The sequence below is a fragment of the Sceloporus occidentalis genome, unplaced genomic scaffold (genome assembly GCF_023333645.1).
Source record: "Sceloporus occidentalis isolate IW3139 unplaced genomic scaffold, rSceOcc1.0.p SCAF_1, whole genome shotgun sequence".
Lineage (NCBI taxonomy): Eukaryota > Metazoa > Chordata > Lepidosauria > Squamata > Phrynosomatidae > Sceloporus > Sceloporus occidentalis.
Window position 1 is genome coordinate 8,513,937 of NW_028316981.1, and position 17,155 is coordinate 8,531,091.

Sequence of the window (17,155 nt, forward strand, 5' to 3'; positions counted from 1 at the left end):
TCAAATGCAGTGTTTTGGTTATTTGTGGTTTTTCCACATTCATGAGGCCCCTAACCCCAGTGAATGTGGGGGGACGAGTTTCCTGCAGGCAATGTAATGCTAATCAAATAGGCACAAATCCCCCTTGCATATCCCCCACAACATTATGTACTTTAGACATAGACTGAGAAGACATGACTCACTAGAAAAGGCAATAATGCTTGGGAAGGCAGAAGGCAGCAGGAAAAGAGGAAGGCCACTTTCCAGATGGACAGATTCAATCAAGGAAGCCATGGCCCCGAGTCTGCAAGACCTCAGCCAAGCTTTTGGTGATAGGCTCTCATATTCATGGGGTCACTGTAAATTGAAACTGACTTGATGCGAGTGTGGTCAACAAAAAGGCAAAAAACACACCATTTGACTAAAACCAAGCCATGAGAATTGCAGATCCATCCTATCTCCACCTTGAGAACATGAATGGTTCCCAGAGACCCTGCATGACATGAGTGAAAATGTGTATACAGTGGTCCCTCCATTCCCTGGAGTTAAGGGCATAGGTCCTCCATGAAAATAGGAAAACCGCAAATAAAAAAAAACTATTTTTTTACCCGAGAGAACACCTCTCTAGGAATTTCTAGATACTCCAGTGTAACTATGAGGTCAATATTTGGCAAAAGCTGACCACAGAAATGCTTATAGAAGTGTTTTCTCTAGTAATTCCTAGGTCCTCCAGTGCAACTCTATGGTAATTGCGTTGGAGGGCCTACAGGTTTCTAGAGATAACATTTTCCTCTCTTGACTCACTTCCCACTTTATAGTGCATTGCTTATTTGCATCAGCTTCTTGCATCATGCCTGCTGGTTCATCCTGGGCATGTCCTCCAAGTGGCGTGAAGATGACACTATATGCCTGTCACCATGCTGCAACCTTACCAGATGTTGCATCATCCAGCTGCCATATTCTGTCCTACGAAATTCTTAATAATAGCATTGTACTTTCATACATACACTGACAGAATGTAAGCAGAGAGAGTAGTAACTTGCAAGAAGCAAGTGAGGGGTGCACTATGAGGGCATGAGGTAGGTGCAGGAGTAGATGAGACAGAAGAGCAAATACTGCAAGTGGGAGTACACAAGAAGCAAGTTAGAGGTGCGTGCACCACAACAAGGCAAGGTGAAGCAAGGGCGTAGGAGACAGAAGAGAGCAAGCAGCCGTTCTCATGAAGCAAATAAGCAATGCACTATAAAGTGGAAAGTGCGTCCAAGGAGGGAAATGGAAAATGTGGTTGTGATGTCCTGCCAGGACTGATTGAAACTTTCCCCTGCATTTTCTTTCACATTGGTTCAGGCCATAGTATGTTTAGTGTAGAAAAGTTCTTTGTATTAGTTGTGGGAGGAGCTGTAGCATTCCCCTGCATTATTTCCAGGTTTGGTTTGCCCTTTCCCAACATGCTCTGCTGTAGCTAGAGGTTTTTAGTTGGGGAGCAGTCTTTGCTGTGAGCAGGCAGAGAGCTGTCTTTTGGTGGCAAACAGGCCCAGACAGCCGGAAAGGGCATTTCTTACACTTTAGCCAAATCAGTTACCAACTTAGCCATTTTAGTTACCAACAGCAAGTGAGTAAAGGAATTCAGGAGCTGAAAGACCCTGCACCAGCTCCATTGAGTGAGGAGAGCAAACTACCATCAGACCCAGAAAGATGACATCCGGAAGATTGCTGAAACTGTAAAGTACCTTTTGTTTAGAGCTGGGGAGGAGAAAACTCTTTATTTTGTCCTTTAAATTAAATTTCCCCCCTTTTGAACTTTACATTCAGCTTCAGAGCCTTTTTTGGGTAGAAGAGTTTGATCTCACCAGGGTACCGGCGTTGCACACCCAAACCTGCCACCACCTTTAGTTGGGTGTGTCTTCACAGTGGTCATAAGATATTGTAGGTTCCATTAACAAGGCAAGGTGAAGCAAGGGAATAGGAGACAGAAGAGAGCAAGCAGCCGTTCTCATGAAGCAAATAAGCAATGCACTATAAAGTGGAAAGTGCGTCAAAGGAGGGAAATGGAAAATGTGGTCATAAGATATTGTAGGTTCCATTAACATTACATTATATTTTATATTTCATGTGGAATCAATTTTGTGAAGAAATGATCAACATGGGAGTTAAGATTTGTGTGAGTTACAGTAATAAGTATAACCCAACCCCGGCTGGATGTCCAACTCATGACCAACAGTAAAATCCAAACAGGCAGAGTTCACATCGACACTCCACGATGTATTCTTCAGTATCTCAAGATATTTATACTGGAGAATTAGTAGACTTTCTATTAGTCTTTTCAGCTATTTATTATAGGCATACACAAGCATACACTCCCCCTAGGGAAAAACACAGCTATTTTAATGCTTAGGCACACTACTTCCATTACATTGCATTACACGTAAGGCATCGTACAGTACATTACAATATAGTATATAGCAGGTAAGGTGTTACACATTCATAAGAATAGAACTGTTATATCTTCTAAACAGGCATCTTTATAGTAAACACTTAGAAGAACTTTACCATCTTAACCAATATAACTTAGCTACTTATCCACTACAGAATACGATCCCATCTGTTGAGAAACAGGCATGTGTGGAATACATAGCTAAATATGTCACCCATAAAGGGCACGTATTACAATTAGAACAGGAAATATAGCTAGTTAGCATAGCCTAGGTGAGAGCAGAGCTTCTTATCAGCATTGTTTGTCTTTATCGGCATGATCAGGGCCATTATCAGCTAGGAATGGCATACCCTTTGAGGCTGCACAGCAGCCTTATCTATAATGGAGACAGATGCTTGGTCAGTCTGCTTCTATCTTTGCTTGATCTGTTTATCTTCCTTAGCCTATCAGCTGATTTATCTTGTCCAAATAGATAAGAGACATATACATTTCCCATTTATCTACCCCTTCCTTAGAGGTGATGTAGCACATCAGGTACAATTGGATTTTGGCTATCTTTCATCGAATTACATTAGCTATTTGGTTGCATCAGTTGTTCCCTTTAACACAGCACCTGTCTCAGTTTCATTATAGGTGAATTCACAGTTCTCGTACTAGCTTAATATTGTTTATAGTTAGATTGGCTTCATGTCTGGAACTAGATTCTTGGTCTCTCTCTCTCTCACACACACACACACAATACACACACTCCACAACACACACAGCTTTCTGCTTTATAAATATATTATTTACACTTCCAGATCTTAAATTTCATGAACTAGAACCCAAATCAGTGCATAACCTTACCATAAGATAGATAGATAGATAGATAGATAGATAGATAGATAGATTGCTTAGGTTTTCCTTTTTGTAGACCAGAACCACTGTCAAGAGCACAAATTACTACCAATTATGCTACCCAAGGTCTTTAATATATTTAAGAAAACTTGCATAAAAAGGATCTTGTCCGTGTTGGGCATGTAAAAAGTATCACAACATATAGAAAAGTTAAGAAGATTTCTTTGATTGGTATATACCACCCCTTCAGATCTCTCTTAATAACTTCAGTTATTACAAAGAGTGACAGGCAAAGTGTTAATCGGTGCAGGCTACAGGGTTACTATTCAGGCTACTATGCCCTTGTTCAGCTCCACTGGCTGGCAGCCTATTTCCAGGCACAATTCAAAGTGCTGCTTATGACCTATAAAGCCCTATATGGCACAAGATATCTATCCCTCTGTATGAGCCTGCCTGGAATCAAAATGTGTTTTTAACTGTTTAAACCATGTTTTTTAATAATATTGTTATTTCTTTTTTTAACTTCCATAAAATAGGATTTTAATTTAATCTTGTTTTTATATATCTGTAAGCCACCTTGAATCCCTTACTGGGAAAATGACAGAGTATAACTTCAGTCAATCAATCAATCAATCAATCAATTCTTTAACTAGCCTACACTATCTTATAATTTATGTTTTGGTGCCTAAGCATACAGACCAATGCTTTTTTAACACAGAGAGGGGGGCTGGTGAGGCACCTATTTCCCTTTCCTCTGTGTTTTACTGTTTTTGCAAGGAATTACCGATAGACATCTTGCTAGTTATAAGCAGAGTTGAATCCCAGTCTTTCCCAGCTAAAGCATTTATTGCATTGTTTACTGCAGATAAACTACAGCAACCCAATCCCCAAACTCTCCAGCTTTCACCTTAGAATCACAGAATCAAAGAATCTTAGAGTTGGAAAGACCACAAGGGCCTAATTCCAATGCTGCGAAAAACTGCCTGCTATTCAGAGGATAAGGAAGAAAAGGGGGGGCTGGTTGAGCATGAAAAGATTTTGTAAAGAAGGCATTGTTAAGTGATGTATTCCTTTAAAATACAACAGAAATTAAAAGAAAGTAAACTGAGGAGAGTCACAGTCTGCTTAAGCCAAAAAGAAACACAGGCAAAAAGGTCCATGGGTGGGACACATACCTGCATTTCAGACTCTTTGCTATGACTGCCTGAGCATGAAGAAAACAAATAATTTCTCCATCTCTTTCCACTTCACTTTAGAATTCATGTTTCCTCCTTTTCATACTTCTTTGTTCTCCATTCCCAGCTCCTTAGTTAGTTCCCAGCTATACTTCTGCTTTGTTCTCCAAGAAGAAAGCCATCTGATGCATTTCCTCATATCCAAATCCTTCTCTTTATTTCAAAGGATGGGATCATATTCAAGATGTCCTTAACAGATTTTTGGACCAATACTAACAAAATGAATCCCAGATGTCAGATTCTTAGATGACACCAAACTAGAAGGGGATCCCTCAAAAAACAGGATGCCTATGTCACCTATATAAGTTTGTTCAATTTTCTTTGAATTAAAAACCAGATATTTAAAATTGTAATTGTATTTTAAAATTTAAATCAGAATTCTAAATTTTCATAATTCATGAAATAGGCATCATTGTGAACACTAATTACACAACTTCGAATTAATATAGGATCTGGTAGCTCACAAGGCTTGTATTTTTAGAACAACATGTCCCATACTCCGGGTGTCTGTGTGCTTTCTTTGCAGTGTGAAGTCTCTTAGGCTTCACAAGGTATGAACACTTGAGCAAAATATTTTCCACACTAATCGGATTTGTATCATTTTTCTTCTAAGTGAATTCTCTGATGACTCACACGGCTTGAATTTTGAGAAAAACATTTCCCACACTCCTGACATTTGTATGGTTTCTCTCCTGTGTGAATTCTTTGGTGGATGACAAGGTGTGCATTCTGAGCAAAACATTTCCCACATTCCTGGCACTTGTATGGTTTCTCTCCTGTGTGGACTCTCTGATGGCTGACAAGGGTTGAATTTCGAGAAAAACATTTCCCACACACTTGGCATTTGTATGGTTGCTCTCCTGTATGATTGCTCTGGTGCTCCTCAAGTTCTGACCTACAAACAAAGTATATTCTACACTCCTGGCATTTGTATGGTTTCTCTCCTGTATGGAATCTTTTGTGTTGCACAAGGTATGACCTGCGAGCAAAATATTTCCCACACTCCTGGCATTCGTAGGGCTTCTCTCCTGTGTGGAGTCTCCGGTGAATTGCAAGGTATGAACCGTGAGCAAAACATTTCCCACACTCCTGGCATTTATATGGTTTCTCTCCTGTGTGGACTCTCCGGTGACTTTCAAGGTTTGCATTTTTGGAAAAACATTTCCCACATTCTTGGCACTGGTATGGTTTCTCTCCTGTGTGGACTTTTAGGTGGGCCACAAGGATGGAACCTGTAGAAAAACATTTCCCACATTCCTGACATTTATATGGTTTCTCTCCTGTGTGTACTCTCTGATGAATCACAAAGTGTGAACTGTGAGAAAAACATTTTCCACACTCCTGACATTTGTATGGTTTCTCTCCTATGTGCTCTTTCTGGTGGATCACAAGGCTTAAATTTCTAGAAAAATATTTACCACACTCCTGACATTTGTGTCGTTTTTCTCTTGTGTGGACTCTCTGGTGGCTCAAAAGGTAGGCACTGTGAGCAAAAGATTTCCCACACTCCTGGCATTTGTATGGTTTCTCCCCTGTATGAACTCTCTGGTGGATCACTAGATGTCCTTTACGAGCAAAACATTTCTCACACTCCTGGCATTTGTATGGTTTCTCTCCTGTATGTATTCTCTGGTGGCGGATAAGGTGTGCATTCTGAGCGAAACATTTTCCACACTCTTGGCATTTGTACGGTTTCTCTCCTGTGTGGACTCTTTGATGGCTCACAAGGACTGAATTTCGAGAAAAACACTTCCCACACACTTGACATTTAAATGGTTTCATTCCTTTATGGTTGTTCTGGTGCCTCACAAGTTCAGATCTGCAAACAAAGTACTTTCTACATTCTTTGCATTCATATGGTTTCTCTCCTGTATGTAATCTCCGGTGAATCACAAGGTATGAACTGCGAGCAAAACATTTTCCACACTCCTGGCATTTGTGTGGTTTCACGCCTGTGTGGACTCTTCGGTGGCTTGCAAGGCTTGAATTTGTACAAAAGCACTTCCCACATTCCTCGCACTGGTATGGTTTGTCTCCTGTGTGGGTTCTTTGGTGGTCAAGAAGATAGGACCTGTCAGCCAAATATTTCCCACACACCTGGCATTTGTATGGTTTCACTCCTGTATGGACTCTCTGGTGACTTGCAAGATTTGAATTTGTAGAGAAACACTTCCCACAGTTCTGACATTTATATGGTTTCTCTCCTGTGTGGCGTCTCTGGTGATTCACAAGGCTTGAAGTTGTAGAAAAACATTTCCCACATTCCAGGCATTTATATGGTTTCTCTCCTGTGTGGACTCTCTGATGAATGACTAGTACTGAATTGCAAGCAAAATGTTTCCCACATTCCTGGCATTTGTGTGTTTTTGTTCTTTTGTGGGATGCTTGATGGCTCAGATGGTGCGATTTGTAATTAAATCCTTTCCTCGAGACTTTACATCTACAACGTTTTTTTCCACCATGGAGTCTCTTGTGAAATGCAAGCGACATATTCTGGCCAAACTTTTTTCCACATACATTGCATTTGAATGGCTTCTTTCTGGTAGAACATTCCTCTTCTGTGTGGCATTTCTGGTGTCTGACAAGCTCCCATTTGTGCCCAAAACACTTCCCACATTTGGCACAGACCTTGCTCTTCCTCCAGTTATCTGCTGGGAAGAACACAAAACCCAGTTATCTGCTGGGAAGAACACAAAACAATCATTGCTCAGCATGACTGGAAAGGACTCTTAGGGACTGAGGAAGGGAGTGAATGGAAAGGACCTTTAAAAAATGGGAGGCATTATAATGAGTGAACAACCATTCAAAGTATGGACAAAAGACTTTAAAGGAAAAAAGGAAAGGATTAAAACATCAGTAAAGCAAGATTGCAAGGAAAAAGGAGGACTGGGCATGCCAAACCTACAAATATACTATAATGCAAGTGTATTCACTGGGCTGAAAGAGTGGATCACATCAGAAAACAAAAAACTATTAGGTCTAGAAAGTGACAACATGAAGGAGGGATGGCATGCCTATCTATGCTATGACAAACAAAAACAAACAAAGAATTTAATAAACACCTGGTAAGAAAAACAGTGTACAAAACTTGGGCAAAATATAAAAACTATCTATACACAATGATTCCTAGATGGACTTCTACACATGAAGTGTTTCATAAAAGAGTGTCTGTACAAAGAGAAATGGCTCAGATATGAGGATATTTTAATTTAAACAGAGAAAGAAGAAAGAATAAAAACAAAGGAAGAAATGCAGAGAGAAGGAATAGAAATCTACTGGCTCTTTCTTTGACAAATCTCAGAAAACTTCAAGAAAGATATTAAGATCCAAGTATTGAAAATCAACCCAGAGAACTGGAAAAAATCCTAGCACAAGAAGAAAATCATATGATAACAAGAATCCATAAGATGCTTTTAGATATAGAGTTAAAAGAAGAAACAATCAAGGAAAATATGATAAAGTGGCTGCAAAATATATGAAAGCATATTCCATTAAAAAGTTGTGAGGAAGTTTGGAAACACAATCTAAAATCCACCAAATGCAATAACCTCAAATAAAATTATTATAAGCTATTTTATAGATGGTAGATCACACCATCGAGACTTGCAAAGATTCAGAATAAGAGCAAGAGCAATTGTTGGAAATACGAAAAACCAAATGGCATTGCAAAAAAGCCAAACAATTTTGGAAAGAAATTCATAAAAATATATCAGACACATTACAAAAGAAATTCAAGATGAGCTCAGGCTTATTTTTATTAAATAGAACAGATGAATTAAAAGACAAATTCATATATGAGGAAAAAACATTTTATTATATATGATAATGGAAGCACGCATAATTTATGCAAAATATTGGGGGGAAAGGATATCCCTCAATTGATGATTGGAAAATAAAAATAAATGAGTTAGCAATAATGGATAAACTGACGATGCTCATCAATGGGAAAACATACAACAATATAAAAAGAAATGGGAAAAATTAAATATACTTTGGAGTTAGAATGATTTAACAAAATGACTATCAATGTAAGATAATATAATCAGTTGATTTGCGGATGAATCAATTTGATTTATATGCTATATAATGAAATTAAATAAAAATATGAAGGCGAAAAAATATTTACTAATGGGAGGAAAGAAGAAATACTGTGTCCTTCCTCCTGCCCCCACCCCCACCCCTTGGTCTTTTAGGCTCCAGGCTCTTTTCTTCATAGAATATAAAGTACTATATTTAGGGTTGTTCATGTTTAAATTCTTATATTATGGAGTACTAATATTAGCAAATACTAATATCACCTTCAATTACACAGATTCTTATCAATCACGTTTTGTTCATGGTTGCTGTATTTCAGTCCTGAGTACATGAATGCTTACCATTGTCACATATAGTAAGTGTCACAGAAAACCCCTTTGGATATACACAGGAGATGCCAATAAGGCTTTAGCATGGGAGTTTCTTTTTTAGAATAGTCTGAGAAATACAATCTGTACAGAAGTTACTGTTGATTTTTCAGTCTGCAGTGTCTCTCATGGTCCTTGATTTGTGTCTGAAGGACAGGAGAGACCCTCTCACGGCTGCAGGAGTTTACTGCATACCATGCAGTTGTGGACATGTCTACATAGGGACCACCAAATAGCTACTTTCGTATATTGAACGTTCTTATAAACATGGCTACATAGCTCAAAAAACTACAAAAAACAATTGGGATTTTCAGTTTTTTGTGGGTTTTTCAAGCTATGTGGCCATGTTCTATAAGAGTTCATTCCTGATGTTTCACCTACATCTGTGGCACACATCTTCAGAGAATGCTGATATGGATGTGTGCGGGGTACATATATACTGTGTGACCCTGGGTTGGGAGGAGTGATTTCCATGTTACTCTGTGTATTGTTTTGTTGTTGAATGGCAACAAAAGATGCCAGCCACAGATGCTGGCAAAATGTCAGGTATAAACTCTTATAGAACATGGCCACATAGCCTGAAAAACCCACAAAAAACTATGGATGTCAGCCATGAAAGCCTTCGACTTCAAATTGGGGTTTAATTTCCTAGCTCTGCCTTAAGGATCCTACAATAACTGGTATGATTCATTATAGTGATTACTGCATTTTGGAATAAAATTATCATCTGTGAGGAAGCCTTACCAACAGAGGCCAGGATCTGATGGGTCTCCTCCATGATCTGTGCATGGAGGACTCTCTGATCAGGATCCAAAAGAGCCCATTCCTCTGGGGAGAAATGGACATCCACATCGTCAAAGGTCACTGGACCCTGGAGGGAAAAGAAAACATTTCCTGCTCATGATTTCCACAACAGCTATCAAGGAACAGAGTGTAAGAGGCCTTTAGGACTGAAACCTTTCAGTTGGTTGTTTGATAGGTTTATTAGCAGAAGCACCATACCTTTGAATACCAGCTGCTGTGGAAGAAAAGTGGGAGAGGGCCATGGCTTCCATGCCTGGATTACAGGATTCCTAGGGGCCCCTGGTGGGCCACTGTGGGAAGCAGATGCTGGATTAGATGGGCCTTTAATCTGGTCAAGCAGGACTTCATCCACCTTTGCCCAGGGGTTACGATCTTACGGCCTTCAATTTGCCAAAAGCAAATAGAAGGAAAGAGAATTGTTTGGATCTAGTGAGGAGGGATGGGAATATCTATCCACTCCCCTTTCGCGTGTAGCCAAGAAAAGATACAGAGAATAAGGACAGCAATTTTAATCTAAGACTAGATTGGTTGAACATGCAGGGATTCAAACCCAGGCTTTTAAGAATTCAGTGCTCAAACCCCTGGGCCAAGATGGATGAGTCTCTCTTTTTTGATAGTTCCCTTCCTATTTTTAAAAACTCCACTTCTTTCCATTAACAGAAACTGATTAGCTTTGGTCGTTTTTTTATAAACCAAAGCAAATGGAGACAGAATTCTCAGGTACTGCTATTAGGGATGTAACCCTGGAACTAGGGAAACCCAGGCTTCTCCAGTCCTTTTGCCAAGGAATTCTTCTCCTTACCTGAACTGGTTCTGGGCTATCCCAAAGAGGAAGAGACAACTGAGAACTAGATAGCGTCATTCCAGCCCCTGTGTGAGAGACCAAAATAGTAGAAAGCTGATCACATAGACTTGTTTCAGTGGTTACAGTTGCAGTCCTTAAACCCAATTAAAGACTTTTCTGCACAGTCACTTAATCACCAAATGCTGGTTCAAAGAAAAACATATCCACCTGTTGGCAGAAGGAGACCACACTAGCCTAATCTGCTATGGTGGAGAGTTCCATAGGCTGGGAGCAGGTATTGAGAAGATTCTCTCCCATGTCCTTACCAAGTATACCTTTGAAGGCACTGGGACTGAGAACAGGCCGTTCCCTGAGGATCTCAGAACATGGGCAGGTCTTTCAGACAGTCTGGAAGTTACCCAGAGAGCTTTCTATATCATAAAAAGGACTTTGAATTGTGCCTGTCAATAATCTGTTTTGAATTCATTGTGATATCCAGGCCTCATGTTGAATAACAATTATTCTGCAACCAAAAACACATCCAGAGTTACTCTGCATGGATTATTTACTCTGGATTTCTCCCAGGCTTGCTGCATCCTGTTTATATAACACAGGACCAAAACCCCAAATTGGGAATGGACTGTCTTCATGATATCCACACTTAATCTGGCAGTTCCTTCCCTTAACCTGAATTTACAAACCTTACATTTTGCTCCATGTTTTCTGGTCTCTCCTCAGCAATGATAGGTGACTACTTTCCCACACATTCACAGCTATCCACTCGGCATCATCATTGTGGTTGCTGAGGTCAGAACGAGCTTCTCAGCATCAGTAACATGGCTGGACACGTTGTTGTGAGTTCAGCAGTGGTGCCAGGTGACAACTGGGTATTGTATTACCTGTCATCACTGTGAAGAGAGCACATGTAATTGGGGAAATTTAGGGCAGCCTGGAGTAGTGAGGCCAGTGAAGACAAACCCCTAGTTGTACATCTACCACATGTGTACTTTCACTTCCACTATCTTGAACTGACAAAAAATCCCTAAACACTTTCAGAAGGAACTTACACAGGCACGAGATACAAAAACAATTAAGCTCAAGAGAGAGTTCGTTCTTACCCTGCAAAGCCACAGTGCTGTCATCCTCCTGCTTGAGCTCCCTCCAACAGGAACCTTTGGTGATGTCTAATGGAAACTCCTCTGATAAAGACTGATAAGACTCAACTTCCACATGGAAATATTTGGTCTGAAAAAGCAGTGAGAATTCCCAATTCAATACAGAGAAACATTAGAAGACAATTTTAAAAATTGATAGGTCTGAGAATTTTATGCACAAGGATCACAAGAAAAAAAATTAGCAATTCAAACATGTTTTGCCCCTCAGAGTAAGACTGGTTGATTTATGGGTGTGGATGGGAGCACATTCCTTCCTAAACAGGAGGGGTGGTATACACCTAAATGCGGCCACTGCAGAGTCAAACACACTGCCACATCTGTTTGTGCAACAGCATCAGTAAACATCTGGACCTTCCTTTGAAAACATAGGGCATAAGGAACATAAAGTTTGCTTTAAAGAAGAATTATTCAACTTTAAAACAATGCCTGTGCTCCTCACATGCCCTTGCTTTTAAAGCAATTTCTGGGGGCAACTCATTTGACTAGAAGAACAATAGAGTCAGCAGCAGTGGCTATGGTGGGAGCAGTAGGGGTAGACAAGGAGAAAAAAGGAGCAGAGGGTCCATATTCTGCTTAACATTCCCCCCCCCCCCCCCCCATTATCAATCCATCCATCTCAGCTTTAGAGACACTAAGAGGAAATGCTCTAACCTGTTCTTCTTCTTTTATATTCTCAGCCTGACTCAGGAGGAAACCTTCTGCCAGGGCCACAGCCTGAGAACAGGTCTCTGCCCCACATTCTCTGACCCATTTCTCCATCTCTGAGGGCAGGATGGTCAGAAACTGTTCCAGGATCACCAGATCCAAGATCTGATGTTTGGTCTGTTCGTTTGGCTTCAGCCACTGGTGGCAGAGATGGTGCAGGCGTCTGCAAACCTCTCGGGGGGCCTTGCCCTCTTCATAGGAGAAATGCCTGAAGTGCTGACGCTCTATGTCTGAGCTGGAAAAGTCCCCACTCAGGAACCTCTGCACGGTTCTTTCCCAGAATTCTCCACTGCTCTCAAAACTCATGCCATCAGGGCCTCTTCCTGCTTCAAGTCCAGCTGAGTCTGGTTTGTCCATCTTTGATCTGTGAACTAATGAGTTTGCCAAAGGCATCAATGTTACTCTTCTTCCACCTCCATTAGAATAAAGATTCCATCAAAAGTCTCCGCTCCAATACTTGCAAAGTCAAGACTTGGTTAAGAAAGATTACCATATGGTATAGGAAAGAAGATGGACAATTCCAGGTAGCCACCAGGTCTCCTCCCTGCAGGAATGGGCAGATGAATGAAAGGTTAGTGAAGAGAGTTGGGGAGATTCTTTCACCTAAGAGTTGCAAAACAAGGGCTTTATTTCCAAGAGCTAAGTAATTCTATATCCTTCTCTCACCAAGGCCTTTTCTTATCTGGCCCCCAATCCCACGTTCCCTTTCTCAGCCTTCCACAAGCCATCCCACCCCAGCTACAATGTCCAGACCATCCTCCACAATTCCTTCTGCTGTTGTCTCCTTCTCCATAAGCCTCTTTTACACAAAACAACCTTGAAATTTACTTAAGGTAATGCTTTCATTCAGTTCAAAAGCTCATCAATTATTGTCTTTTTAACCTTAACATCAACTGTATATGTCTATGCATGCCTGCATACATATGTTTGTATATGTATAAACTAGACAATATAGTGAGAACAGAATGATTTCCTCATTTTAAATATAACTTGGTATTATAATTGAAATAATTATTCTGTTCATTTACACTCTGCCTCTTCCCCAGCCCTGGGACTCAAGGTGGCCTATAAAAACTGAAACAGAAGTAAGTCACATCTTTAAAAGAATACAAAAATTTAACAATGAGCTATTATATATATATATATATATATATATATATATATATGAGCTATTTATTATATATATTATATATAGAGCTATTTATTATATATTGTCAATAGGAGTGAAAAGCAACTTACATACTACTACTTCCTCTGAAAAGCAACAAACAAGAACAGTAGCACATGTTAAAAAGCCTCCTGTATTCATTGGTACAGTACTACTCTTACATTTGTCAGTATGCAAAATGTTCTTGTAGCAACTTTGAGCCTAACTGAAAGAGAGAAGCTGGTAGCACAAACTTTCACAGACTTCAGTCTATTTTCTCAGATACATAGGACTCAAGTCTATTAAAGCTCCTGCTACCAATTTCTCTCTTTCAGTTAGTCTCAAAGATGCTACAAGATCCCTTTGCAGACTAGTTTTCCAAACCAATATGGCTATGTCTTTGAATTCAATAATATAATATTTTATGACAACAAAATTATTCTATTATTATTTTTAATATATTATGTAAAACTTCCATTATATTAGATTATTACAAGCAATTCTCTCCCCTTTTCTACAGTATGCTGCTTTAGCAGATGGAGCTCTGGTCTGTATCTATAACAATGAGCTGCATTTCTGGAACAGAGCAAATACTTGCACAGGACCATCAAAATAAGGTGTCTCACAACAGCAGTGATTCATCAAGTGTGTTCTGCTGATGCCTAGATTGCCTCTCAATTACTCTTTGATTTTCCTTTTGTTTCTCCTTGTGTTCCAAAGAATCAAAAGCATAATAGTCATACTACAAATACTTATTAATTAATTTTATTGCATACTGTCTTTCTTCCTAATTGGACCCAAGATGGCTCACAAAAAATGCTTAAAAAGGACAACAACAAAACTGTATAATTTTAAAACATCATATTAATATACAGTCTGCCATCTGGATCAGCAGACTTGCCATCCATGGATTTAACCATCCCTGGACAGCAAGCCCCCATTTTTCTCAATGGCAGCGCTATTCACTTTTCACACTGCCATTAAGAAAAAAGGAACTTGAGCATGCATGGATGTTGATATCCTCAGGGAGAGGGGTCTGGAATGGACCCCCGACAGATACGGACCTCCAACTGTAATAAGGCAAAAATGTAAAATGCCTGGATGCTTAGCTAGACAGCTGCAGGGCTCCTGGGAGGCTGCTGTGCTGTCTTTGCCGTTGCAGTCAGCACCTATGGGGGAAAGTGGGGAGGTCAGTAACAGAGGGCTATGGCATTGCCCCACATCTGCAAAATGCCCCCCAACAGTGACTAGTCCTTAAGGCTGCTCAAATCCTCTGGGTTCCTGGGAGAACACCCTCCCAGCTCCTCTCCTCCTTCTCCATCCCTGGCATTAAAGAAAAGGGAGAGAAGAACCCCCCACCTTTCAGGACACCCCAGAATTGCAAACTGGGATAGCCCACTTTGCCTGGGGGCAGGCTGGGTTGGGGGCACCTTCTCTCCCCCCCCCCCCAGGAGCCCTCCTGCCCCACAGCTCCCCTCCCCTGCACTCCCCTTCCCCTCAAAGCCTCCCCTGCCTGGATCCTCCATGTCAGTCCCAGCCACAGGAGACCCTTGGACCCCACTCTGGGAGGGAGAGGAATAGTCCCACTGAGGAGGACTCCATGGGGCTCCTCCAAGGGAGACCAGCCAAAGGGCCAGCCCCCTTCCCTCGGCCTAATACTGTCCTCTTACAAGCCCTGGAGGTGAGGTTGTGTGAGGCCCTGGAGGAGGACTCACCAGAACCCAGTAGGAGAGAAAGGCACACAAGCCCAGGCTCAAGGAGGAGGAGGAGGAGAACACAAAAAAGGGGATGAGGAGCCTTGTCTGCTCTGGAGGACTGGGCTCCTCCTTCCCCCAGCTTGCCTTCCTCTCTAGGAATCCAGCTCTCTCCCTTCAACCCTTCCATGCACCCCTGAGCTGCCAGGCCACTTCTTTGTCTAGACCAGTGGTCCCCAAACTGTGCTCTTTTATGGGATTTTGGACTCCAGCTCCCAGAAGCCTCAGCCATGTTGGCCAATAGTCTGAGATTCTGGGAGCTGAAGTCCAAAATCTCTTTAACGGCACAGTTTGGGGACCACATGTTGCAATCACCTGATGGCAGATAGTTATGAAGAATACTTAGAGGTTGGTCACTACACGTGAAAGGAGTCCTAGTAGACCTTCTTTATCACCCTCCTCTCACCCATTCACTGCCCAGATGCCGTATCTCCACTCTGAGTCCCACATGAAAAAAAAGGAGAAAGCAGACTCCTGACTCCTCTGCCATCGCTGTCTCTGGCCCAGATGGAGGACAGGCTCAGTGTCCTTGGGGCTAGCAGCCAAGTGTTATAGTGCCATTCTATATTCTGCTTTGGTCAGGCCTCACCTGGAATATTGTGTCCAGTTCTGGGCACCACAATTCAAAAAGGACGTTGAAAAACTGGAGCGTGTCTAAAGGAGGGCCACCAAAATGGTGAAGGGCCTGGAAACCATGTCCTATGAGGAACAACTTAGAGAGCTGGGGATGTTTAGCCTGGAGAAGAGAAGGTTAAAAGGTGATATGGTGGCCCTGTTTAAATATTTGAAGGGATGTCATAGTGAGGAGGGAGAAAGCTTGTTTTCTGCTGTTCCAGAGACTAGGACACAGAACAATGGATGCAAGCTACAGAAAAAGACATTCCACTTCAATACTAGAAGGAACTTCCTGACTATGGATGTTATCACACGGGAGGAATGTCTCTCAATTTCGAAAGAAAAGAAAGTCGGGCCAATTCAGAAATGAACGCAAGTATGTGGATAGTTATCACACCACAGAAGAACACAGGGTCCACCCCCAAAGCCAAAGTAGTGCGAATACAAAAGAAATTATCATATGAGTACATACCCATCATAATAAAGAATTCGAATTAGCATCCCTGTGCAGTGAGGCGGGCAGAATTGGATCATGAGCTTTTTACACTTCTGGCAGGGCTTGCTTTGGGTTCCTGTGTTTTTCCCTTTTTTAATGTTATTTGTTCATTCATTACCCTTTATTTCACGTTATTTAGGCAATTCATGTTATTAGTTCATTAATTATCCTCTTTTCATGTTATTTAAGGAATTCAATTCAAAATGAGTCCAAAGCAACCTTGTACTTAGTTTGAGCATTGGACTATGACTCTAGGAGGCAGGAATGGAATCCCACTGGGTGACCTGGTGCAAGTCACACTCTCTCCCCTTCCTCAGAAAATGGCAATGGCAAACCCCATCTGAATCAACCTGCTAAGAAAACCCTGTGACAGCATCGCATGAGAGAAAGACAGAGCCCTGGAGGAAGCAGGAGGAAGGATGGGTGGTGCATGGGTCTACAGGGCAGATGGAGGGAGGGAGCAAGACAGGAGAGGTGAGGGTAGGAGGGTAGGTGCTCTTATCACAGTGGCCTCAGTGGATCTGGGCTTAATAAAGACTTACAACTCTAAGCCTCAACCTGCTGAGGGTGCCATCAAAAGAGCAGCGACTTCTTTCACTGTCCTTGCCCTCCTCCCACCTCGGCCATGCCACACACCTATCCTGGCTCTGTCCTCCTCCTGTGCCCTGTCCCATTCCCTCTGTCTGCTTCAGTGATCCACACACCACCCACTCTTCTCTCCTCCTGCTTCCCCATCCCATCCCCACCTGAGCGAGCAAGGGAATCTGCATGTGCTGCCAGACCCAGC

The 17,155-nt window shown here is 41.5% G+C and overlaps 1 protein-coding gene across 1 annotated transcript in view; it reads right to left on the reverse strand.

The window, feature by feature from the left end:
- Positions 1-2,314: 2,314 nt before the first annotated feature.
- Positions 2,315-17,155, reverse strand: part of LOC149320609 (uncharacterized) — a 28,456-nt gene continuing 13,615 nt past the window's right edge. Inside the window, exons 5-8 of the mRNA XM_089503117.1 lie at positions 11,595-11,721; positions 10,495-10,562; positions 9,633-9,759; positions 2,315-7,136 (exon numbers count right to left, since the gene is read on the reverse strand). Coding sequence (XP_089359243.1) covers positions 5,083-7,136; positions 9,633-9,759; positions 10,495-10,562; positions 11,595-11,721 — 2,376 coding nt within the window. The 3' untranslated portion in view covers positions 2,315-5,082. The remainder of the gene's footprint in view (positions 7,137-9,632; positions 9,760-10,494; positions 10,563-11,594; positions 11,722-17,155) is intronic.